Raw genomic sequence first — 26,340 nt, 5'->3', positions numbered from 1 at the left:
GCTACCTATCACCTTGTCTACGCTGCAAAGTGAGCTCTTGCCATCCCATTCATGGGTACACAGCTGTAAAGATGCTAGGAACCATAATGGAAGGGAACTGAAAGTTGTGTTATCCTGGGTTTCAAAATACTGTTGCACACTGCTGCTGCATGATGCCATTTGGAAGGCAGAACTTCATTCATCAGAGGAGGTGGCTGAATGGTTTAGTGCAGGGCAATTCCTTGTCCAAATCCCCCAGTTTTCAAAAAGCAAACCCACCCACCCACTCCCAAAGGAAAACAAACAAACAAAAAACCACCCACACAATTTCTCATGATTTGGTAAATATAAGATATCAATGGAATTTGTTAAGCGAGCAGTCTCTGACCTGATGCAGTGTTGACTGGTTGTCTGGTGTAAGACACATTAAAAGTAGGTTCTTCTACTAGTGGAGGAGGGTACATCCGCCTTCGGATAAAGAAACCAGCTCCACAACAGAACAAAACTCCCATCATCAAAAGAAACCTAGGCAAAGAGAGGAAGGAGGTCAAAATCCACCTGCATTCAGGCAGCTCTCAAACTGAGATTGTTCACTGAACGAAACCTACCAGCCATCAACCTATGGCTTGTATTGGGGTTTCTTGCATCACAGAATCATTTAGGTTGCACAGGTTGTCTCTAGAGAGCAGACCTATGGCATCTGAGATCGCCAGTTCTTGGGGCACTTGTGGACATTTCTTGCGCTTTATTACTGTTCAATGTTTACTGGCATATAAAACACAAATCTGAACCTGAAACACCCTTGAACTTTTGGAAAGTTCAGATTCATATCTGACCTTCGTTACTGGATTGTTAAACTGAAATTCCACATCCGTACAGATACAAACTGCGCATCTTGCACCCAAGTCTAGCTCTCACAGCACCTCGGCTGGCCAGTAGGTTTGGGGTGGGGAGGTCTGGCTGTAGGAACAGGAATGTTATTCTGCAGCTGCTCTTAAAAGAAGATTCTTAGATGTTCTTAAATGAGTAACACTGCAATTTTGTCTCTCATGGGAAATAGGGTAACTGACATTTAAGTTCAAGCAAGAAGACTAAAGCATTGAGCAGTGAAAATGACAGGTTTTGTTTTGTGCTTCCTAGACAACATATACATTGTTAAAGAAAAGGACATTATTTTGCTTCAGTTCTCCTCAGCTCCTCTTCCAACCTGACCAAGGCTTCCTCATCATTCTCCTGCCCTGATGCTGTGAAAACAGGCATATGCAGCCACAGCACATCAGGAGATTTTGTTCTTAAGAGTACTTTAATTCAAACAGTGACTTTCCCTGTGTTTCTTTAATTAGTTATCAGATGCAGTAGTGACTGATGCAAGTTCCAGTAAACCTAAGTGGTTCTTCGACTTTAATTGCCACCTCATTTCCTTTATTCTCAGGGCCCTTTTCGGGAAGACAATAAAGCTGTGCTCTTTTGGAAAGGTTGGAGGCAAGAAGAGCATTTTTGTATTTATTTTTTCTGCCTAAGTTGGCCAGAGGCAAGCCTACACACCACACTTATCTTCTCTGGAGCACTCCCAGAGGCCTGAGAGGAACTGTGACACTGCATGACAGTGGGAGATATTTTATGCAAAGGGTCAAATTCTGTTCTTGTTTCTACAGTGGACATGAGAAGAATGAGGTCCTGTTTCCCTAAGCCAAAATTAATGTATTCCTTTTTGGCTGCGTTCCTGCAAAGGATTTGCTCTGAACAGAAAAACAGAGATTTACGACGTCACTCTAGGGATTCAGATGTAGAACTCTTCAGTTATATCAGTAAGGATTGTACACTGAAATCCCACAGTCTGCTTTGGGAAATCTCTGTATTATATCAGGCTTCTGTTTTTCAGTGGTTATTCATTTCAATTTTGAAGGCTTTTTTTTAAGCAGTCTTCAAATTCTAAAAAATTCCTAAAGCCAGGTTTTCTTGGAGAGCTTTTGCTTTCTCTCTACTGTAATGAGAAGGTTTTATTCAGGTGTTTTCTTAAATTCCTCTCTAAAAAGAATTTACCTTATTTTTTCGTTATGCATATAAAAGTGATTAGTTTAAGCTTTATCCAGAGTACTGAGCTGCTGATTTCGCAAGCTCAAATCTTTCTGCCTTCTTCTCCCTTGCTGTCATCTCCAGTAAAATCCTTAGAGTCATAAATGCACTACTCTTTCCTTTTTATTGAAGCCTCAATTCATCAGGCAAGACTTCCTTAAACCCTGCATAAGCACGCAACTCTCCTTATGCAACTCCCTTTTAAAACTCAGTGTCCAACAAAACTGGACAAATGCTGCCATTTGGAAGTAGCTGGGATGGGTGTAAGGACAAATGTGAGACGCCTGCCTGTACAGCCCAACAGGATGCAGAAACAGGAAAGGCCAACCTGAAACAAGTAGCCTCCTTTTCTAGTATTTTCTCACTGTTTATCATAGAAACACTTCTTTGTTATTGTTGGGAGCATCAAGAGGAATGTATAAGCAAAAAAATAAAGTCCTTTCATTTATGCGCACACGTATATATTACCACACACTTGTAACTATTTTAAAATACTAGGGCTGGCAATACCCTGATTCATGTCCTACAAACACGACAAGAAAAGACCACTGGAAACATTAAAATCAAAATTTAGCTGTGACCTACCAAAAATACCATAGTCGCTGGATAGAGAGAGCTCTTACACAGCATCTTGAACCACAGCAATCCTCATAGGAGCGACATCTGCACAGGAAAAAAGACAAAAGGATGTTAGGGGAGTGGTTATCACTCAGAGCAAAACAGCATCAGATCAGACTGGGGAAGGGAATACAAACTCAACATAAAACTTCCAGCAAATTCAGTTGTTTTAAATTAACACTACAGAGCTTAAACACAGAGAGGAGTCCCTGACTCAGATGCTGCTAGCCCCCCTGCCAGAAGCTTTATTTACAACATCACTGTGAGCCTGGGAGGCAAAACCTGCAACTGCTGCCCTGCTGGCACAAAGCGCAGCTGGGGCTCTTGATAAGGACAGACACCACTGCTTATTTAGGGCTGTGAAGGAGCTAACATCTCAGACAGTAACCCCGGCCTGATCTACTCTTGCACCCTGTCCATTTTCCTGGAGTTGCTCCTGGTCCAGGAAGTTGTAGGAATAAGAAAATACCACGGTCCTCACTCCTCGACTGCCATATATACATGCTCGCTGGGACTACCACCCAGTGTAGGATCCCAGAGCTACCACCAGGAAAGAAGTCCAGCTGAACTGCTAACAGCAAACTACACGTGGCTAGGTAAGGTTGTCACTCACGTGTACATGTCCATGGCACGGCACTACCACAACCCAGAAGCTTTGTACATGTTATTGAAACTGTCTTCCTATATACTTCTTTGAAAGCTGCCTCAAAAAGATTGATTTTAGCATTTAATTCTATATAACAGGACATGCTACAAAGAAAAGTGGTATTACTGTATTTTGTTTCACAGTAAATGAATGCTGCATGCATCAAACATGAACCATTTGGGGTTTTATTCACTGCAACAGTCGAGAATTACAAAGTCAAAAAGTGCCAGATCACTCATTCTTCACACATTGGCAGCATTCAAACACAGAAAACACCAAGTGCAGAAAAAACTTCAAGTGTACCATTATTAGCAATTTTAAAGGCATTTTTTGCTTTCCAGAAGTTGCAGCAGACTGCAGCTGCCAACAACTCCCATTATTTCAGTAGGCTTTCCTCCAACAATGCATTGCAAATTAATATTTCATATCGAATGGAACAGCTTTAAAAATATTACAGCACCAGCCACTGCAAGCACAAGGTACAGCTTCACTCAAACCAGAGCCAGCACATACGTTAACAGCAACAACCTCTGAACAATTTCTATGGTAACTGCCATTCCCAAACCAAGGAAACACGCTACATGTTTAGCAGGATAAAGGACAGAGGTAACACAGAAACCATGGGATGTTACAGACTTGGGTGAAAATATTCAGATTATCCGCATACCAAAGGAAACGAGGTGGGTATCACAACTGGATAAATCTTTTTAAGGGTGGTTATATCTGTATGTTCAATGAACACATTTAATTAAGCATCCGGGTTTGGGAAAATTTGCCCAACTAAATAATTGTGCTCCCATACTGGCATGCCAAGCTAAAAAAAAAACAGTTGGGTAATTGTACAGCCATTTACACAGTTACATGCTCAATTAACACACCTCCACTCAGAAAATTCATCAAGTCTCACAGGCTTCAGCCTGTAAATGGGGGCAGAGGAGGATGATCTACGGATACATAATCTGCCAGTGAAAACTGCATCCACCCTTCTGATGACAGGCAGGCAAGATTTCTTCTAGTAAGCCTGAGGATCTGATACTTCGGTCAGCACGGCAAGGTCCCCTCTTGTGCTCAGACACCCAGCTTGGCATTTGAGCGTCGTAAGCTGCTAACACCAGAGGAGAAAATACCCACTTTACTGTCCCTGAACCAGAAAGCATCCCCATCGCCAACATCTCTTTTTTAAAGCTCACCATGACCCTAACAATTGCTCATACTGAAAACTACCAGATATCAGAAAACTACCAACAGGACTTTGCAAGCCAACATTAACTTTGAGCCTGACTGGGGCCAAGAAATAAAGCATTCCTCCATGCTCCCCGTGCAGATCGACCCAATGGGAGCTTTAAAGACAAGCCTTAAACGCACTGACAGGATTAGGCCACTTACAAAATGGCGGGGCAGCCTCTGCCTTCTGCTAAAACAACAGTGACAGTAACCCTGATGCTGTTAAACACATTAACAGCTGTTAATCCACACCAATGAGCGCTTGCCCTTTTGCTGATGCTGCACAGCAAGGACTTTTAAGGCTCTTTGGGCCAGAAAAGCAGAGGAAACGGCTTGTTAATCCATCCAGAAGGATGGAGCTGGAGGTCTACTGTGTGGGACAACTGTGCTAGCATATAAAAACACTTCTCACCGATTCTTGCCGCTCCGCATTTCGAAAGAGTGAGCTATGCTCCGATCTGTGAAAGACAGGGAATGAGCACCCAGAATCACCAGGGGACTGCCCTCTTGTAGCCCTTCTTCAGGCAACTGAGGCCCCAAAAATTGAAGGGTTTGGGGGCTGTGGGCGCTCTGCACCTTGGCCTCCACACGCACACCTCACCACAGCATCTCACGGGACAGGGAGCGGATGCTCTTCTTTCTAACTTGAAAGCCCCCAAATAATTTTCCTGATCAAGCCAAGCCCCAGGAGCTTTGCTTTTATTAGACTCCAACTAAAATCCAGAGTCTGGGAGATGAGACATACTCCTCCTCCCCCAGCTTATTTTTTATCTGTTTTCTCTAGAGCAAGAAGGGATGGGAAAAGGCTATTTTAAAAATCTGTAATTATGGTCGTTCCAACAATGAATATTAAAAATAGCATCTGTGTGATGAGTGCAGTACCTGAATTGACTTTTTACTTTTAATCTCTAAACTATCTAGGCTACAAGTCAGCACCATTTTTAAAGTGTCAGTACCTTCAATTTTCTTCCTGCAAAAGAAGACGAAGGTACCAGCTGGAAGGCAGAAAGGCTCAACTGCTGAATGTTTATGAAGCTCTTGAGACCACTGAATGGCAAACAAACAGGCCATCAAAAAGGAGTTTTGTCTCCTACACAGATGACTGCATTTTCAAATGGTTGAAAATGAGATGCAAAAGACTGAGGAGTCTCTCCCTATGGCTGTGTTTAGAGTAAGCCCATTTTATAATAGCCAATACGCTTTCCAAGGCAACTCATCCAAGGCTAAGCATTGTGTTTACTGGGTTGATCTGTGAAGCTAAACCAGTGTCATGACTCAAGGGAAATCTCTTTGAGATCTGACACAAGTAACACTCACTTTTTACCTATAACAGCAAGCAAGTGATTTTGTGTCTGTGAGTATGAACACAGGTACGTAGGAGTCCAGAATCACGGATGGTACCACGATCGCAATGTGCTGGCTGTTCGTATTTTCCTCCAGTTGGTAGCAGCTGCTCAAACAGACTGGCAGAACAAGCGGCCATTTGCTGCTAGCACTGCTCGGGCACTGTTCGAAAGCTCTGCTCATCTTTTGTTCTTCGTTCAATGTACTACGAAAAAACAACACAACTTCTGCCAACATTGATCCTAATTACAACAAAATTAACTTACTTATAAAAGCCATTATTATTTGCAGGCAAAAGATGACAATAAAATCAGCTTATTAATGGAGCAACAAACAAGCTTAAGCATAATCAATCTTTGATGTACTATCTCTTACTGCCTGATAGCAAATCCCAGCAGAATTAAGACTTTGGTTCGGAAAAAAAACAATGAAGCACACACACATATATTTATTGAATTGATATGCATGTCCTTTAAATTACCCTTGTGCGTTGGCTGTGCTTAACAGGGAAGGACTGGTTGTGCCTAGTGCTGGTATACCTTCCACACAGCAATCCCAACAGTTATAGTCCCCTGGAACGTCTGTCTGCCTCTCATGCTGGATTAAAATTTTGCTTTGGGGCAATTTTACTTGAAAACAAACAAACAGAGTTGCTTGGAATTAAAAAAAAACATTTGTCACGTTTGGTTCTGTCTTCCTTAAATTGGACACATCAGTTATTACAGAATTGCATTCTTGAGGAATGAGCTATACAACCAATCTAAACTGGACTGAGCTCATCCCCTGCAGAAGACTATTCTAAAGCCAATTTCCCTCTTTCACACATAAACAATGATCCAAGATCTGCATTTCCCCAGGGCAATGCCTGCATCATAGATCAAAATTTAATCCATTATGTAGGATAAGACATGATCCACTAGTTGCTTTGCTAATCTGCAACTTCACCAAGCATATGTTCTCTCTTTTAGAAACTGCCCGCGACATAATTTATGATTTAGAAGGTACATCTTTTCATTCATAATTCAGTGAAGTGAAATGAATGCATCTCCACGTCTAACTACGTGCATTACTAGCACACCAAGGAACTGCTGTGTCAGGGATCAAAGTTACACTCTGTAAGATCACAGCAACAACCTTTTTACATGTGTTTTCACTTAAATCATGAAGCCGAATTTCATTCCTTAATAGACAAGCAAAGCAACAAGTTTCACACGAAGGGTACAGGGTATGACCCAAGCCCCAAAAACAAACCCTGTACTTGCATGTGTTCTGCAGATAACAACTGCTTGATTTAACAGTCCAGAAGCTATTTTTTCCATGTATACGTGCATCTACATAACCAAACAAGTCCCTTCTTAGCTGAGCTGCTGCAGGAAAGAACTGCATCTAAAAGTAATTCCCTGATCAGCACTTGATGAAAAATGGAGAAATTAAAGAGGTAAACAAGGATTACAGTCTTTAGAAGACCGTATGGTCATAGCGGTCTAACTTATTCCCCATCAACACCATCCCTTTGAAACGCAAGCTGTAATGTTCCTAGTTTTCCTCTCTAAACTGTTTGTATCATATGTGCCAAAATCTGATTTAACATTGAAGATGTTTGACTAGCCATGTCTTTTAGAAGCATAAAACAAAACACAAATTGTTAATCCACATGTGGTGGCAGAAAGCCTGCTCTAGACACAGGGACAGAGGAAGGAAGGGTGAAACAAAACCACGAAAAATCCACAACCAAAAGTCCTTTACATACAGTAAATTGTGTGATTTCTAACTTGCGTCCTGTAGACAAGCCTGACTGTGATTCCAAAAAAGGCTGCATGCCAGTGATAAGTTAAATGATTGCTGCATCATTTATGACCCCTTGGCAGAACCAAGAGTTAAATATAAGTAACAGAGGGCGTAGCAGAAGACTGAAATTAAGAACAGAAGAGAAAGATTTGTGGGAAATGTCTAGTAGCATTAGATGAAGCTAAGGAAGTTCCAGCTGTGGTCTTAATACTGGCACAGGCAAATCACCAGAAGGAGATCCACAAGTGTTCGTAAGAACTGAAAGGGATAAGCCACTGAGACTGGGTCACCTCCATGCAGAGCTGACGCTGGGCCTTCAAGTCAGGTCTGCTACGGTTAAACAGATGAAGGCAGACAGCTGAAGTATGCATACGTACTTATTTGTTCAAGGACAAAAAAAAAAAGTTGCGTGCTTTTTCAAATTTTTTTTTTAGGATATTTAATCTGCTTGAAACTCAGATGCCAGGATGCTGTGATGCTGAACAGAGAAAAAAACAAACAAAAAACAAACACCAAGCCACGAAACAAAAAAGAAAAAACAAAGCAGGCAAACATCACACAATGATCAGCAAAGACAATCCTGATGAAGCTTAGAGGGCTTGCTTGTGCCATGAATGAGGAGCAATGCCACTAAGCTCAAGAGCAATACCCTGCCACAAAAAAATCAGAATTAGACCTTAAGGAGGAGGAACAAGGAAGAGAATCAACACGAAGCATACTGGAATCCAGTATACTTCACCAAGCATATGGTATACTGGAAGTTATACTGGTATACTGGAATACCAGTATAACTGGAAGAAGGGGAATTATTTTTGTACCAAGTTCATTTCACCACTGATCAATTAATTTACAGCCATTTTGCATGCGCGTTTCCGTTTTTCAAGAAAAAGCAGTTTTCAAAACAAAGCCACTGCCTGTAAAACTATGGAAATAAAGACCCAGGTTACTGACTAAAGACATGGGGGAAACCACCAGACAAGAGAAGGAGCTTAACATTATACGTATGGTGGAGAGGTTGTCTCAAGGAATCCATTTTTGCTATAGCAGCCCACTGAGCATGGAAATTGTTGAGTACGCCCCTGAAAACACAGAGTCCAATTCAGGTGTCTCACCTAAGTAATTTTTCAGCAGCAAGTCCCAAAGTGGTTTAATCTCTCTCCAGAAAAATGCTACAACATGAATGCCATATCCCTCCACTGTCATCCACTTAAATGCTTGAGGAACAGCAACAAGTGCAAAGTCTTTGGCTGTTAAAGTGAAGTGATGGGCAACATCTGCTTTCCAGCCTCAGTCTTAGAGCTGGTTGTGTCTCCCTGGCATAATTTTAATTTGGCTAATTTTAAGGAAGGAGACAACCTCATCATGGTTACCTGTAGTCACAGGTTCTCAGCACCCAAAACCATCCATGCTGAGCATGCTTACATGCACACACGCTACAAATAAGATACCTTTGACTAGGAGTGATCTATTAAAAAGGTCTTTATCTTACCACCTGTGGCTAATGTTGAGGAGAACCAAAACTCTCAAAGGGATCACAGTAAAACACAGAAGCAAGCCTACTGCAGCCACACCTACATTTGCTATGCAAAAGCATGCATCTCTCCAGATAAAATTCAGGGCCCAAGAAATTGAAACAGATTGAAAATCACTGGTTCAGTAGTTATGTGCAACAATCTGGTTACCTTTCTGTCAGCCATTGGCTTTGCTTGGGTAAGTCACTCTTGTGTTTCTCTTCTTATACATAGCAAAGGTGATCTCTCAGTGCATGTAAGAACAGCATATTTTAATATGTAGGTCTGATTTTGGCTAATATAATTATAAGGAATATAACTGCTTCACAGATGAAATGCAGCTGGGACCTCAGTGGAACGTCTGTACTTGGACGTAAAAGACTGCTGCTGGTAACCAGGGGAGCACTCGAGACAGAGTTACCAGGTACCTGAAATCACCCAGCTCTTAACTAGTTAAAATGTAAGGCAAAAAGAAGGTCAAAAGGAGGAAAGGGGCTTTCAGGTAATTTTTTTCTACTGAGTAGAAATAACAGAGACAGAACTGATATTTGCTCAGATTAGATTTCTGTCTGCTTTGGGACAATTAAAATCTCCCACAATGAGACAAGATACTTGACCCCTGTCTTTCACATAAACATGAAAAATAAGAGCAGGCAGCAGATGAAAAATGAATTATTTCTCACTTCTTTAGGTGAAGAGCTTATAAAACGCTATCTCCTTGCAAGAACTCAGCAGAATACAGTAAAACCTTCCCTACTTCTTATGAGCTAAGAAGTATTTGCTCAGCTGCTACTATCAAACCAGCCACACCACAAACCTTCTGCTACCCAATGGCTTGCCATATCCTCAGCTCTCTCCTCTTAGACCCCAAGAGGAAAGCCACTCTGCAGAGGGATTTTTTGTTGTCTGTAAAGGTTGCAAATCTCCTGGCTTTCTGGCCCACACACACACATTTAGACATTTTCTCTGCTCCTACTGTGGCTTTGGGCTTTATCCATCAGTGGCAGTATACAGCACCTCAAATACCCATGTTTTAACAAGGCTGCAGGCTTTTCTTCAGCTGAACAAAAGCAGCGAAACAGCCTAATTTAAGGTTCTAGCAAAATGAAGACATAGATAAACTGTACCATGACAGTTCTTAATTTTCTGAAGTTGGACGTGTAAATTTCTCATACCAGCAGGAACCAGAAGGTCTCATAGTTAATCATCCAGCCCCATATTAAACACACTATTAGTACTTCATCTCTCTCCCAGTGGGCAAGTAGTCCTACTACATCTAATCCCTTATCTGCTTCAGGAGATTACGAGCAATCTGCTGGCAGGGGGCAATGGGTGTCCAGGAACCCAGTAGGTACTAATGGTCAACAGTTAGGTGCTAGCAAGTCTTTCAAAATTTTCATTCAAGGTCTCCCTGTCCAGAAAGGGTTAGAAACTTCAAGATGACTTTAGGGTCCAGTGCTCCCTGATGCAGTTCACTGGAGCTCAAACCACCTACCAGCCTTCCTATCCCTCTGACAGGAAGCCAGAAGAAATTGCCTCTCCACCTTGCATTAGGGTTCTTCCTGGGACGTGGAAGAGTTAGTGCTCTGATGAACATTTCAAGCCAAACAGCTCCAACTGGAAACACTGAGGCTCACTCACAGTAAGTCACAACTGTGAAAGTAAAAGGGAGTAGGACTGCATTTCCTGCTCCACCTAAGGCAGAGTCTGATTTCAGACCCCACATCTCCCAGAGGAGTACTTCACAAAGAGACAGACTGCCTCCTTTCCCTCCTTCCTCTCTTTTTTTTTTCCCCCCTCAGACTAAGCTGCCTACACCTTGTAAGCCTCCAACTCTGAGTGAGATGAGACCAGAGCTTCAAATCTCAAATTTGGTCAGTCACCTGCTTGACTGCCTGTGAAGGCAGTGATATTAAATTCTTCATCCCTCACCAGGAATCACTCTTACAAGCTATCCTTTTTGTAAATTTGATAGCCTGACTCACCCCAGGTTGTGCACAGGACAACTGATCCATCAACGAAAATTCAAGGCTTCTAGTAGGTGGGTGATTACGGTGCTCAGGATTGCAACATCCACAGATTTGTCAACATCAAGGGAATCCAGCACCTTATTTGAAGTAAGGACATGGACAACTGAAGCTAGTTGTGATGTTTTGTATCATTATTGTTTAAGACCACATAGGGCTTAGCAATGGTGGTGGGGTTTTGTTGCCTTTATATACAGATGGTATGATAGTTCCTGCTGCCCTCCTTCAACAGACAACCCGTGCGCTTTCGTTCCTGAGTTGAATTAAGTATACAAACAGGCCCTTCCTGTAGCTGCTAAATTGGTAGCCCTGGCCCAAATCCAGGTCTGTTTCTTTACTGTGCCAGCCATTTGAGATGTCTGGAATCGTGCAAAAACTGCTACGCTGCGTCCCCTCTCCCTCCCATGCTGCTTTCAAATCAAATGGAAGAATAAATCAACAGCTAGATTACTGCCCTAAGCACACACCTGCTGACATTTCGTGCAGCTGTAATTGCAATTGGAAAGCTAAGTGTATCATCAGGAAAGCCAACTTAATTAAAAGCAGTAAACATAACAGGATGCAGAGCACAGAAAGTAACGCCCATAATGCAACACAGCCCCTGTCTAGATGGTGGGTTTTTCCTCAGCCTCCTGTACACACTTTGACAGAAGAACTGCTTCCTGAGCTCTCAGGGTAAGGGTGAGAGAGAACTTGTCTATTGTTTGCACCTGGAACATTTTTCAGGTTCTTGGTAATGCAGAACTGTTGTTATAGACTGGCTACCAAGCGAATAAGGGCTTACATTCAAAACCCAAATGAATATGACTGTGTGATAATGTGATAAATACAATAAAATTTAATCAGCAAACCAAGAGAATTATGTGGAAATACACAAGAAATTTCAAAAGCCACAGAGAAAAAAAATACAATCAGCATTCTTCTCTAAAATATGAGAAAGAATGGACTGTTCCTGTACGCTGCAGAACATATGTTTGCTAGGATTATTTATGTTCAAAGCATTCATTTTTTAGATTTATAAGGTTCTTAAACTAATTCCAACTGAAAAATCAAATAGTTAACATAACTGTGTACATGTGCAGCTGTAAGCTATACGCAGTAAACTACCTTCCATGGCAGGAACATATTAGCCTAAAAATACTGTACTTCCATCTGCACAGGCTTTTAACATGAATTCAGGTCCTGCATCACGTAACAAGAATTAGAAGCGGTTACAAGATGACACTCCCCTTCTGTTCTTCACTTTTTTTGTTAGCAGCAATGGTAGCATTTTCTTCTGAAGAAAGTTTCCATGTTCTTTTCTGGAGGTCTTCCTTGTAATAGCACACCAGTGACCAGCCAAAACATACATACACAGGAAACACATGACAGAGCTCATCCAATGCAAAAAGTCTGTATTCAAGAGGTGGAACCAGGTACAGGCTCCGAAGGAGGAGTTTAGAAAACATCAGATGCGCAAGTAGAGATGATATTTGGAAAGCCAAGCCTCACCTAAAACTGATACTTGCAAGGGACACCAAGAGCATCAAGAAGAGCTTCTATTCCTACACTAACAGTGTAAGAAAAAAAAAAGGAAATGCAGACCTTCCACTGAGTGGGCTGAGCAATTTCATGACAGCATACACAGACAGGCTGAGGTATTCAACACTTTCTTCGCCTCACTGCTCACTGGCAGTATCTCCCAGGCCTCTGTGCTTACAGGTAATCTTGGAGAAGGTGATGGAATTACCAGAGGTAGATGAGGATCAAGTCACAGATTGCTTACAAAGGTATACAAGTCCATAGCACCAGATGAGCTTCACCCAAGGGCAGAGGGAGAGTTGGCTAATGTCATATAGCAACACCACTTTTCAGCATCTGTGAGAAGTCATGGATACTGGGGGAGATCCCCTGCCACTGGAAAAACATAAATTTGCACCCATCTTCAAAACAGGTCAAAAGTATGATCTGGAGGACCATAAGCCAGTCAGACTCGTTTCAGCTGCTGGCAAAGAAATAAATTAAAAAAAAAAAAAGGACAGAGTCCTCCTGATACATGTTTTTGGGCATAGGAAGGAGAATAAAGTGACTGAAAACAGTTGGCACAGGTAGATTTACCAAGGGTAAATCACACCTGACTTGCCTAAAGGCCTTTCTAGGGTAAAACAATGGTATCTGTAGACAAGCCAGAGAGCAGATGTCACTTACTTTGACCTTAGCAAGGCCTTCTGCACTTCAGAGAACAGTGGTCTATGGGTCCCACTCCCCCTGGAGAAGATGAAGTAACCCCCTGATGGTAGCTCAGAGGCCTGGACTTGTTCTGTTGACAAGCGTGTAACTAATTGGTGATATGGTACTCTCACCAAGTCCACAAGATAACACCAAACTTGTGGAGGATCAGTCAGTGAGCTCAAGGGCAGGGCTGCCACTCAAAGACCTGGACTGATTGGAGGAATGACTTGACAGGAACCTCATAAAAATGAACAAAGACAAACACAAAAGCCTTGCCTGTGGAAAGGATGAACATCCTGCAGGTCGTGGAGCAGATCTACTGGAAAGGCCCTAGGGGATCACAGCACATAGCAAGCTAAACACAAGACAGCAGTGTGCCACAGCAGCAATAAAGGCTAACAGAAGCCTAGTGAGATCAAGCAAAGTAACTATCACCCTTCACTGAGCACTCTTTATACCACATCTAAAACACTAGTCTATTTTGCAACCCCCCAGTAAGAAGAACAACACTGATAAACTGCAGCAAGCTCATCAGAGGGGTACATAAAGATATTCAGAGGCTGGAGCACTTGCCCCATGCAGAGAGGTTGAGGGACTTGAGCTTGTTGAGCCTAGGGAAGAAACAACTTCAGAGGAACCCAAGGGCAGCCTGCCAGTACCCAGGAGGGGGTTACTGAGAAGATGGCGTCAGGCTCTTCCTGGTGGTGAAGGGTGGGACAACAACAGACGATGAACGTATACAAAGGAGGGTCTGACTTAATATGTGGGAAACACACAAAAGAAACACACTTATTCACCACGAAGACAGACAGGCAACAGACTGTACTGCCCAGAGAGGCTGTGCTCTCTTTTTCCTTGGAGGTTTTCCCAAGACCCAACCGGATAAAGCCCAGGGCAACCTAGTCTGGCCTCATGGCTGACCCTATTTCTGAGGTTGGACTGGAGATCTCCTGAGAGCCCTTCCCATCTGAATTACTCTCCAGCTCTCTAGTAAGAGTTACTCTCCTTTCCTCACTACTTCTCTTAGAATATCACATCATTAAAAACTTCAGCACATAATAATTCATCAGGATGATCTGAAATAATGCTAACTCAATATTGGATAACATCAAAATTCTTTTCTCCCTTTAAATCAGCCAATCCCCCTTACTGTGGGTGACTACTTCATTAACCTGCCGTATTTCCATTTCCCTGAACATGTGCTTACCAGTCACACTCAAAAACATTTGTGCTGCTTTATAAATATGCCACAGCGTCTAGAAAGGAAAGGATTAGAAACATGCAGGTTCTAGCATCTGGATTTTATCACTTCATTAGATGTGATGGTAGCTAACAACAGGAGGAAAAATAAACAGAAAAGCCCTGTGGGATTGGTCAGTCATACCTGGAGCATACTTCACCCTGCAATAAGATATACATTCATAATTATTCTAATCAAACTACTCCTCATCAGTGAATGTAAGGCAGCCTTCCCTCCGCTATTCATTCCCAACTGACAAGTGAAAAAAAAAACAACAATTAGAGTATCTTCAGTGCTGCTGGCATCTGTATCCAGAGGAGGAGGTTCCGCAATCTAATGCATTCACTGTGCTGTGTTGTGTGTCATTATTCGCTGCGTCAAGTCGGAGAAGTATCTCGACTGTCTCCTCTGCCAACTGTCAGCACTTCAACTACATCTAGAACAAGACTGAGCTAGTTTAAGTGAGGGTAGGATGATGATCCTTGTGGAGAATCAGAGACAAGCCTGTTCCGGCAGCTTCGATTTTGAACTGCTTTTTGTGCATCCAAACAAGAAGTAGGATCTAATTCTTTCAGCACAGTCATGGACAATTTGACTGTCTTCTTTTCCAAAGGACAAAAATTAGAATTCAATGACTAATTCCTTTCCCAGTTTAATTTGTGTTTACTTATTTTTCCTGACCACAGAAATAAATATTTTGCTGAAGCAAGAGAGAAGTAACCAACTGACAATATCTCATGACTCAACTAGTTGGTTAGGTTAAAGAAGTAAATTAAGAGTTCTCTTAGAAATTCTCTGTATCAACAGCCAAGCTGCAGTATGTCTCTAAAAATCCTGGCAAGCTTTCATGAAGGCTTCCAGCCTGAAATAAGCTATACCTTAAGTTAACACATTCACACAACAGCGTTAGAAAACTTTGGAAAGTTATCCTCATAATTCCCCATAATTGCCTGAAGAAATAGAAATCTATCTGGAAAAAAAAAAACACCAACAAAAAAACATTAAACTAAAGCTTATTGCTCATTTATGAAGGCTATAACAATTATGGCCACTGGAAAAATATTTTAAAAATATCAATACCATTAGCTACTTAGAGATATATGATCATTTCTGTAATAGAGACTTCCACCTCTGCCTGAGCTTTAAGTACAGAAAATACAACCAACACATTTTAAGAAGGTTTTGAGCAACACTTGTAACAGCGTTTTCTTTTCAAAATAATTACAGTAGAAGACAAGCTGAATCAAAAAAAAAAAAATATATATATATATAAACCAAACACTTCAGTTACAAAAAAGACAGTTGTATTGCTGCAAATTTTGTCCCCAATCTAGCTGTCTGTCCAGGACACTTATTTTAGCACTCTGATTTCTTATCACGCTCTTTTTGCTTAGCAGACACAACCTTATCTCTGGCTTTGGATAGCTGAAGTAGAGGCTTTACAGGGAAGATTATCTCAGCTATTCTGCCACTTAACTTTTATCAAAAGTTCACAACCATTTCATATGATAGGTCACCTCAGATTTCTGTTACTTTGCACAATTTTAAGAAAAGAGGCGCCTTCTATGAAGAAATGCCTCCCCAGAAGAGATATGGCACACTGACATGCCAGTCCTGGGAGGCCTTACTCCAAGGGTACCACAGGATCTCTCTGAACCAACACAGGACTTCCTATTTCTGAGCTGACAAGCTAATCTATTCATTCAAATACAAAGTGTCTCCAAGAGAGACATGACATACTATCAGCACGGGACTGAAATCACAGGGAAATCATTAAGGACTGTACTGTTGGGTGTCATAAGTCTCCCAAGATAGTCTCAAGACCGAAGGACAGACTACATATGTTAACTGGGTGGAAAAAGCTTCTGTTAGAAAACCAGAGATAAAATGGAATGGAATCTATTATGAACCTGGGTGACTAAATATATCTGCTTCTTATCATTTTCTGGAGCAGCAGTCCATAAGATAAAATAAAACCCACCTCACTACAGCACATTCCAGATCTAGATTTGCACAGAGGAAACACTCAAGATGCAGTTACATATTAGATGTATGAGCTTTAGATGATTTAACATCTAACCACCATATGCTAATGGAGGAGATCCTTTTCATGTATCCTCCCCCACAATATGCATAATGCTCCCTCCTTCCATCCCATTTCACCAGCATTCGCCAGAAACCGTACCAAGCTGATTCAACACTGACTTTAATCTGCTAAAACGATCTACTTTCTGTGGGACTAGCAAATTGAATTAACTCCATGAACGGTCAAAGAAACGCCAAAGCAACAGGATTTCACCCTAAAATACCAAGATTGCTGTTGTGCATCTCTTTTGCCATGCAGGTGTTGAAAGGCAGCACAACTAGGAAGCAGTGAGCGATCCTATCCAATAGGATACGAAATTGCAAAAGTAACAAAGCAGGAAACTCCGGGCATTGCAGAGACTAATGACTTTCCTACAGTTTTGGAGCATGCCTCTTCCCCCCTTTAAAACTTCACTCAAATAGACTCTCCCCTCCCTTCCACATTTCTTCACTTGTCAACCTCATCTACCCTCTGAGCTTTATCATCCCCAAACCCTTATTGCTTTTCTTTAGTGTTTCTTCTTCCCCACTTAAATTCATAATCACAATAGTAACAACGGCATCAATACAACGCTCATCACCATCACAATAATCACTGAGCACACACATCCCACCCCCTTCCTCTTCCTTCTTCGATTTATTTGCATTGTCCAGCAGACTGGCAATTACCACGCATTTATGCAACGTCTCGGATAATAGGGTGCTGTAGCAACTACCACAACAAACACAATTATGAGTAGCAGTGTTCTGATTGACCTGACATAGCCAACAGATTTCCCTCCACGTTATAAATCAAATCAAATAAAAATCTCTGAACAAAGCAATTTTTTTTTAACAACCACCCTCCAACACCACAGCCCCTCTCCCAGTTCTCAGTTTTATTCACAACTTTCTTCCTTCCGATGTGCAAAGACGTGTGTGATTCCAATTAACCTCTTTGATGAACTGGAAAATAAACACAACGCTTTTCTGCAAGAGAATCCATTTCAGCACACAAAGAAAACAGTAAACGAGTTACCAAATGAAAACCAATTAAAAAGCAACCTTGTGTGCATTAGATCTATTGCAGATAGCAAGCCTCCCCTTTGTACTCCCCGCTTTCACAGGACTCGGTCTGTGTGCACCTGTGGCATGAAGAGCCTGAGCTAACAGCCAGTATCCAAGCAGCTACCCCTCCCTTCGCATTAACAAGGAAGACAAACATTGACTGCAAAAACATGCGGGCAGAAACGTAAGCAGAACCCCAAGGTGATGATGAATAACATACTCCTGAATGTCAAGGTACTGGGGGGGGCGTGTTCATAACACCCCAGCTTCTTTCCCACATCGCATCAAAATAAAATGTAGGTGGAACCAACGTCCTGCTGTTACTAGTATGCAAAGAAAATTAACTCATTGAAATTCACCCATCTGTTCTGGCCAACCATTTATGAGTAACTCTCAACATTTCAGTCACCTGAAAAAAAAGAAGACAGTAAATTCTAGGCCCAAACACTTCCTAACCAGTTAATATTCAAGATCACAGATGATTAAACCACACAGCGTTTCATTCTTTCAGTGAGCTTTGTTTCTTGCCTGACTTCCTGGCTGCTTTTTGTCTCTAGCATTTCTCTCCTTCTTCTGGCAAACAAAGTGGAGAAGAAAAGTGAGGAAGGTTCCTGGGGAGCATCAGGATTGCAGTAATTTCCTACCCTGAAGCAAGGAAAAGTTTGCTCAGGGAGCAATGACCTGTTGCTGCTACCTAATCCTCCACCCCCTTTTTTTTCCAACTTAGGTTTAAAAGGTGTTTGCATTTGTAAAGTTATATAACCCAGAGGCAAAGCCTAGTGCATTTATCTCCTTCCTACCCTCAAATCCACAGGAACAATACCTCCCACCCACACATTTCCTCCACCTTTTTATTGTCGCTGTGGGCAATTTAAAACAGAAAACTGCAATTCAGAAAGATCTTCAGTCATGCACCTACAGTTCATTGACATTTGGTTCACATCCAAGCCTGATGTGAATGTAGATGCCACTCATCAAAAGGACAGTTATGCCATGGATAACAAATCTTCTCAAGTCCCTAAATTAAACAACAGTATTACCACAGGGACAAAGTTATTTTCAAAGCATTCTTGGTATTCTGCCTGCTTACCTGCCCTTGTTCAAAACAAAGGGAGAACTGTCCTCGCACAGCTCTACTTACATTTCCTTTCAGCATCCTGAAATAAGACCTGTTTAAGATCCAACATTTTGTTTTCAACTGGAAAGGTCGTCTGGGGAACTGAGTCTCTACTTTTTTTTTTTAATGGGGGGAAGGGAAAATATATGACAATACATAGGGAAGGTGGGGAAAGAAAGTTTTTTACATCATCGCTTTTTAAGTTAGACACAAAAAAGGTCTCAAAGAAATTATGGAAGAAATATCATTAACGAAAGAATAACATTTTAAGAGACGAAAGAATCTACTTATCTCTTGCTCACTAGAAAACACAAACAGCAAAGTAATGACTACTTACATATAATACGTAGGATATAATCCTTCAAAATACCAGCAATGCTTTTTGGCCTCCGTACACTGCAAAGAAAGAAATATATATTATTGATATTTACATAGGACAACATGAAATTCTAAACGCAACCACTGAGTGCTTATAAATACCGTAACTTTGAGCAATTAGAAAAGGTGTCTTTTCTCAAAGGCTTCACAATCCTAGCACACACAAAAACTGGGAACTCAGTTAATTGGAACTGCAACATGCCCTGTTAGGATTCAGATCCTTCACACCAGGCTTTGTCTACAGGGCCCCAAAGGTTACCACAGTTCATGACCGTGGTTAATAGATTCTGTGCAGATACGGGATCCAATTGCATAGCAAAACTCGGGTCTTAAAATCTGGAGAACTTAAGAGCCCATCACGTCTGTAGTCACTTAAGAGACCTCCAAGGCATGCCGGGTTTGACGACACGAGGCATATGACTGTAGAGCGAATTCATTAATCGCAGGGAATTACTCATCTTTGTGGAATTCTCTGCGTGTGGAGCCAGGCTTGGAAAGGAACAAAACAGAGAACCCATGCTAGGATCCCAGCTCGTCTTCCTACACCTTGGAAATGTTTCAAGTGTTCATTACAGAATCTGGGAAAGGAAACTGCTTTCTGCAGTCCAGGGGCATTGTTCTCTTTTGCAGACTGTCAGCGTATCCTTGTTAAAGGATGGTGACAGGCATTCTCTCGGCGTGTGTGTGTGCAGGCAGTGTGGGAAACGCACATCATTACAGGCACGGCTCGAGTACAGACAGCAGCGAAGAACAATAGCGACGCTTAAAAAACAAAACCAGATGTCAAGCCCAAACTACATATACAACACAAAATATTTCTGCATATCCTGCTGACATCGCTAGCATAAAATGCTGTCTCCCTTGCAGATGTGGTTCCAGAAGCTCCACCACAAGCCATATTATCTGGTTGCACACAGACTGGGTGTTCCGGGACACCCTCCACAGAGCAGCAATCATTATCTTGTGGGATTTTAACAAGAGCTCTCTGCTGCTCACACCTGACACCCAAGGTCAGGGAGCACTCGCACATCAGCAGTACTTGGATCATCCTTCATGCTCACTTGGCAGCTCACCTTTAAATAATAGCTCGTATAAGTTTATTAGCCTCCCTGAATCCCAGAATACTAAATGAATCCAGCTAAGACAAAGACAAAGTGTTTTTACATCTCTGACTCTCACTCCTCATGAATAAGAAAGGCTGCAAGCTCTTTAATGAGCATCTGATGAGCTAAATCACAGACAGATCAATTACAGCCCATGAAGACAAACTGCTATGGATTAAATTGCTAAGACCAGTATGGAGATGGGGGGAAGAAGGAGATTTTTGATGCATGTGATCAGGCCTGTCCACTAATCATAAGATGGGCTCACACCAGTCTTCAAGATACGCAAGCTTTAGGTTCTGTTGAACGGACTGGAGCTTCTTCCTTTGGGGAAAAACAAAATGAAACAAACAGATTCCTCATTCATTCCCTTCTCAAATCCATGCTGCTACTACAGCAATGTATGCAGGAGGGCTCCACAGCTGCTGCTGGAACAAGTGGTGTTCAGAGAGCTATCTCCACATTTGCCCTACTCCCCTTCCCCCCCCAAAGCTTCCAACTTCTGAAACCTTTCTTCTGAATCTTGTCATCAGCATGCTATTTCCTCTTACTCTAAAATTAGAAGCACGGCAAGTTTCTCTTGGTATCACTGCAAACATATATCCATTGTAAATTCAGCAGGTCCACTGCAGATACAGGGCAAAATACTTTGGCTCTTTTCCTTTGAAAGCTGTAAATCAGCAAGCCCTGGCTAAAACCCCAGTGCCTGCAGGTCATCCCCTTGGGAAGTCTCATTTCAGAGTCCAGCTTGGAGCGTACGCTCCTAAATGTTTTTCTTCCTGCTCCTGAACCAATATGATTCACTGTTTACCTCAACATCCTTAAAGCCTTCATCAGTCTCAAGCATTTTAATTGATGTTTTCCTAGCAATGTTTCTGAGCCTGTGGAGCCCGCATACCGTTTACAAGCGTAAAGGAGGCATTTATATTCAGTACTCGTTCTGCCACCCTCCTCCCCATACTTCAATCCACTTTGCAAGTTCTAAAATGAACTGGGAAGATTCCTCCCTTCCCACATCTTCCAAGCTGTAAAAATTCTGTTTCTGCCTCGATTTATTTTGACTTCTCTGCTTCAGACAGCCAATATGCTTACTGCTATGCAAAAAAAGGCTCTAGCCTAGGAAAGTTTTGCACATAACTATTCCCTTCAGCTTACAGGTCTTAGACACATACACTAAAAACTCTTCGGTGCACAGACTTTATTTTTGTTCTGGGTCCTAGAACAATCCTGATTCTGCCTTTAATATCCATGCGTTATTTATACTGCTGTGAAGTTGTTCAGCTCTCCTACATAGGAATTGGGCAAACAAACAAGTAGACCTCAAACGTAAGCACCATGTCAGACCCTGGTAGAATCGTGGTTTGGGTTGGAAGGGACTTTAAAGACCACTCAGTTCCAACCCCCTGCCATGGGCAGGGACACCTCCCACCAGACCAGGTTGCCCAAAGCCCCAGCCAGCCTGGCCTTGAACACCTCCAGGGATGGGGCATCCACAGCTTCTCTGGGCAGCCTGTTCCAGTGCCTCACCACCCTCTGAGTGAAGAATTTCAGAACAGAACAGAACATCCTGAGTTGGAAGGGACCCACAGGGATCATTGAGTCCAACTCCTGTCACCACACAAGTCTTCCCAAAAATTCAGACCATATGACCAAGAGCACAGTCCAAATGCTTCTTAAGCTCTGACAGGCTTGGTGCCGTGACTAAGTCTCTGGGGAGCCTGTTCCAGTGCACAACAACCCTCTCAGTGAAGAGCCTCTTCCTGATACCCAGCCTGAACCTCCCCTGTTGCAGCTTGACTCCATTCCCTCAGGTCCTATCGCTGGTCACCAGAGAGAATAGATCGGCACCCGCCCCTTCACTGCCCCTCATGAGGAAGCGCTGAGGACCATGATGAGGACTCCCCTCAGCCTCCTCTTCTCCAGGCTGAAAAAAAAAAAGTGACCTCAGCTGCACCTCATACATCATCCCCTCTAGGCACTTCATCTTTGCAGCCCTTCTCTGGACACTCTTGAACAGTTTCATGTCCTTTTTGTACTGTGGTGCCAGAACTGCACACAGTACTCAAGGTGAGGCCAGACCAGTGCAGAGTGAAGTGGGACAATTGCTTCCCTTGACTGACTAGCAATGCCATGCTTGAAGCACCCCAGGATACAGTTGGCCCTCCTGGCTGCCAGGGCACACTGCTGGCTCATATTCAACTTGCTATCAACAAAAACACACAGATCCCTCTCTGCAGGGCTGCTGTCCGGCGTCTTGTCCCAAAATGTAAATAAGTATCTGAGGGGAAGGTGTCAAGAGGATGAAGCTGGTCTCTTTTCAGTTGAGCCCAGCTACAGGACGAGAGGCAATGGGCATAAACTGAAGCACAGGAGGTTCTGGCTGAATATAAGAGGGCACTTCTCCCTCACTGCGAGGGTGACGGAGCACTGGCACAGGTGGCCCAAAGAGGTTGTGGAGTCTCCTTCTCTGGAGATAGTCAAAACCCGCCCCAATGCCATCCTGCACAATGTGCTCTAGGTGATCCTGCTCGGCAGGGGCATTGGACTAGATGATCTTCAGAGGTGCCTTCCAACCCTGCCCATTCTGTGATTTTGTGATTGTGTGATGATTCTGTGACGACACCACCACTTCAGGTAAGCAAGAGATGCTGTTCGTTTCTACCATCCTCCTTGGACAACCAATAGCTGCTGATGTTCTGATATTCTTGGCCGATGCTGAGCTCCCAGCCTGGACCCCAGCCTGGCAGATGTTGCTCCTATCAGCATGGAGCACCCATTTCACATCAGCATTTTCTCACAACAGTCACATTAATTCTCTAAGTGCTGCCATCAGGGGCACCCCAAGAGCTGTGTGACATCACCACAGGGTCACTCAAAAAAGCCTCACAGCCTCAAAAAAGTCACTCACAGCCTCAAAAAAGGCAGCTGGCCATAAGTACCCTGAGCGTCCAGTCTGCGTTGAGTCCAGCTGGTGGCACTCGAGAGCTCGAGATCCTATTGCTGGAACGTCAGAGGTGGTGTTGCTAGTGGAAGGTGCGACGTCGAGGTCCTTCCTGTGGAAGGCGAGACATCAAGGTCCTTCCTGCGGCAAGAAAGACGGTGAGGTGCTTCGGGTTGCAGGTGAGGCATTCAGGTCCTTCTGCTAGGACGTGAGACGTTGATGTCCTTCTGGGGGCACGTGAGATGCTGAGGTCCCTCTCATTGCAGGCAAGGCATCCGGGTCCTTCTGGTGGGGCACAAAGTGTTAAGGTGCTCCTGGTGGGATGTGAGCCTTTGAGGTTCTGCCAGTGACCCGTGAGGGAGGTGCTGAAGACTGGAGACGCTTGACACCCACTTGACATCAGAGCAGCATCCCGCAGAAGACACTCACCTCCACACCGGAGCGGCCGCGGGCACAATGAGCCAGCCACGCCAGGAGCAGCCAGCGGAGGCCCCTGTAGAAGAGAGCTGCACCATCTGCCTGGGCCTGCTGGCTGACGCAGCTCGACTGGACCCCTGCGGGCACTCCTTCTGCAGGGTGTGCATCCAGCCCTGGGCCGCCCACAGAGCCACCTGCCCGCTCTGCCGCCGGCCCATCATAGCCATCGTGAGGCTGGTGCCGCCTGCCCAGCGTGACACCTCGGCCTGCCGGCCACAGGGAAGGGCCTAATGCAACATGGGGTGGGGGCGGCGGCGGCAGCAGCGGAGCCCTTCCAGTTACAGGTCCCGCAGTGTCTCGCCCAGGCACAGGCAGCGCAGCCCTTCCTTGTCACGACAGCTCGTCCGCAGCTTCTCATGGCACTGGGAGCAGGACAGGCACAGACGGCCCCGGTCCCCACTGAATGCCGGGGACACGTCGTGGCTGCAAAGGGCCCAGCAGGAGGAGCCGGGGGCTGGCGACCACGCGAGCTGCCAGGCTGGGCCCCGCATTTAAAGAAAAAAATAAAGTAAATCCTAAAAAGGAACCCAGTTGGAAGTCATTTGGGGGATGGGAAATTATCATGGGATTGGGTAACTGAGTGAGGGCAGCAGCCATAAAGGTGACCATGCCCTAAGTAGAAAAAAGGCTGATAGAAATAGTCTCCTGAACCTGGGGTAGAAGAAAATGCCTGCCGGGCTGAGAACTGCCAATCTGGGAGCCATACCACAGGGTGCAGTCCTTCAGGAGCAGACTGCTCCAGCATGGGCTCCTCTCCACAGAGCACTCTCCACAGAGCAGCACAGGAAGTTTCTCAGACGAAAGAAGCTCCGTTTGGGGTAAAAAGCAGGCCCATTTTATACCATTTATAACTCTTATACCTAAGAAGGCATAGGACACCACCACATCAGGTAACCAGGAGATGCTGTTCATTTCTACCATCCTCCTTGGACAGCCAATAGCTGATGATGTTCCTGATATTCTTTAAACAACTTGATTTCTCATGCATGTTCCCACTTTCTTGGGCCAATTTCCTCATGCCCAGGCTCTTTTTCACCTTCCCAGGTGCTAAGTTGTTCCTCACATTCTTTTTGTTTCTTCCTCGATGGTCTCTTCAGGATGTCTCAGGTGCTCAGGTGTCCAGCTGCACGTCAAGAACGTCCCTGGCTCCCAGGCCGAAGGCCGAGCTCCTACCCTGGACCCCAGCCTGGCAGACGTTGCTCCTGTCAGTGTGGAGCAACCATTTCACATCAGCATTTTCTCACAACAGTTCCTGATGTTCTGATGTTATTTTAACAACAGTAACAACAGTTCCTGATCTTCCTGATATTCTTTACACAACTCTTGATTTCACATACTACATGTCCCACGGACTCACATATGCAGGACCAAGTGCTGCAGTTTCTGCTCAGTTAAAACTCCCGCTCTCCAGGGCAACTTTGTTGGAGTAAACCCCAACACAAAGCAGTAGGCTACTAACCGCTGTCTGCATTGCTAGTTAGCAGACCTGACGGGAATTCACTGATAAGAAGAGAATGTCATTGCCTCTACGGACCTCCATCTCCTTAGCACTGAGATACCAGGGAGACGAAGAGGTTAGTTAGGACATGGACTAGTTTTTCCCCATCCCACACACGTTCTCTGAAACAGATGATGATGATCATTCATCTCATGCAAAAATCCAAATAATTCCCCTGAGCCGCTTAGTTAAGCCAGTGAAGAGCCATATGAGCTCACAAGGGGACGTCTGCCACCAGCACTGGGTCTGATGCTCACCGTCTTTTGAGGATTACATCCTTGCAGTTGTTTGAGACAAACCCCCAAGGCAGCTAAGAACCCTCAGCTGGCAGCAACTAATTCCAGTCCACAAACAGAAACAAAGGGAAGATTACATTGGTGAGATAGGACCTCAGACATCAAGGCTGGTGCCCACTCTGAGAGCTCCTGTATGAAGCCAGACGATCTCAGAGTTTCTAGAAGTGTTTGTTCATGTCTTAAAAAGCCACGAACCTATTCACTAATAACAAAAAAGTGTGCTTATGGTTTTTAAACTAAACTTATTTATGACCCTGTGGAGGCTTTCGACTTTTCTAGGAGAACAGCTCTGCACATTTCACTTATAAAATTCCTCCTTCTATGTCCTTTAACAATTTGGCACAGCTATAAAATATAAATACAAGAGTATGTTCATTTTTTAAATAAATGATGCAGGTCTAATTGGGTGTGCATATGTAGTCTTTAGAGAATTAATGGTATGCGAATTAGCCAGATGCTTGAATACGTTCCTTGAGATTGGAGAGAAAAACCACAAAACTTTTTTCTTTTTAAATAAATCAGCATCTCTCTTGTAGCCTGTTTTCTCTGGCGGACGTGGCAACGTGAACTGCAAGCCATGCTTTTCTGTGGCCTCTAAATTCATTCAGATTTCCTCTAAGAAAGGAAATGTGTTTCCTGTCACAGATTGAAACTGCAAATGCTACCGCTGCTAGTACGAACAATGAAAAAGAGAAGTTACTGAAACATTAACCAAAGACTGGTTTTGATCACAC

General features: G+C 43.5%; 1 protein-coding gene and 1 long non-coding RNA gene across 3 annotated transcripts in view; one reads left to right on the top strand and one right to left on the bottom strand.

Moving 5' to 3' along the window:
* Positions 1-26,340, bottom strand: part of VOPP1 (VOPP1 WW domain binding protein) — a 67,178-nt gene that overhangs the window by 4,542 nt on the left and 36,296 nt on the right. For both annotated transcript variants that reach the window (XM_083825855.1, XM_083825856.1), the window contains 3 exons: positions 19,251-19,309; positions 2,641-2,718; positions 368-504 (listed from right to left, as the gene is read on the bottom strand). In XM_083825855.1, the coding sequence (XP_083681981.1) occupies positions 368-504; positions 2,641-2,718; positions 19,251-19,309 (274 nt within the window). The remainder of the gene's footprint in view (positions 1-367; positions 505-2,640; positions 2,719-19,250; positions 19,310-26,340) is intronic.
* Positions 2,727-15,934, top strand: LOC310895055. The gene is made up of 2 exons (XR_014580406.1): positions 2,727-9,610; positions 9,878-15,934. It is a non-coding gene; the product is annotated as an uncharacterized lncRNA (long non-coding RNA).

This window comes from Anser anser, assembly GCF_964211835.1.
Source record: "Anser anser genome assembly, chromosome: 2".
Lineage (NCBI taxonomy): Eukaryota > Metazoa > Chordata > Aves > Anseriformes > Anatidae > Anser > Anser anser.
The sequence above is the reverse complement of the archived record's forward strand: the minus strand, read 5'-3'. Positions and strand labels throughout refer to the sequence as shown.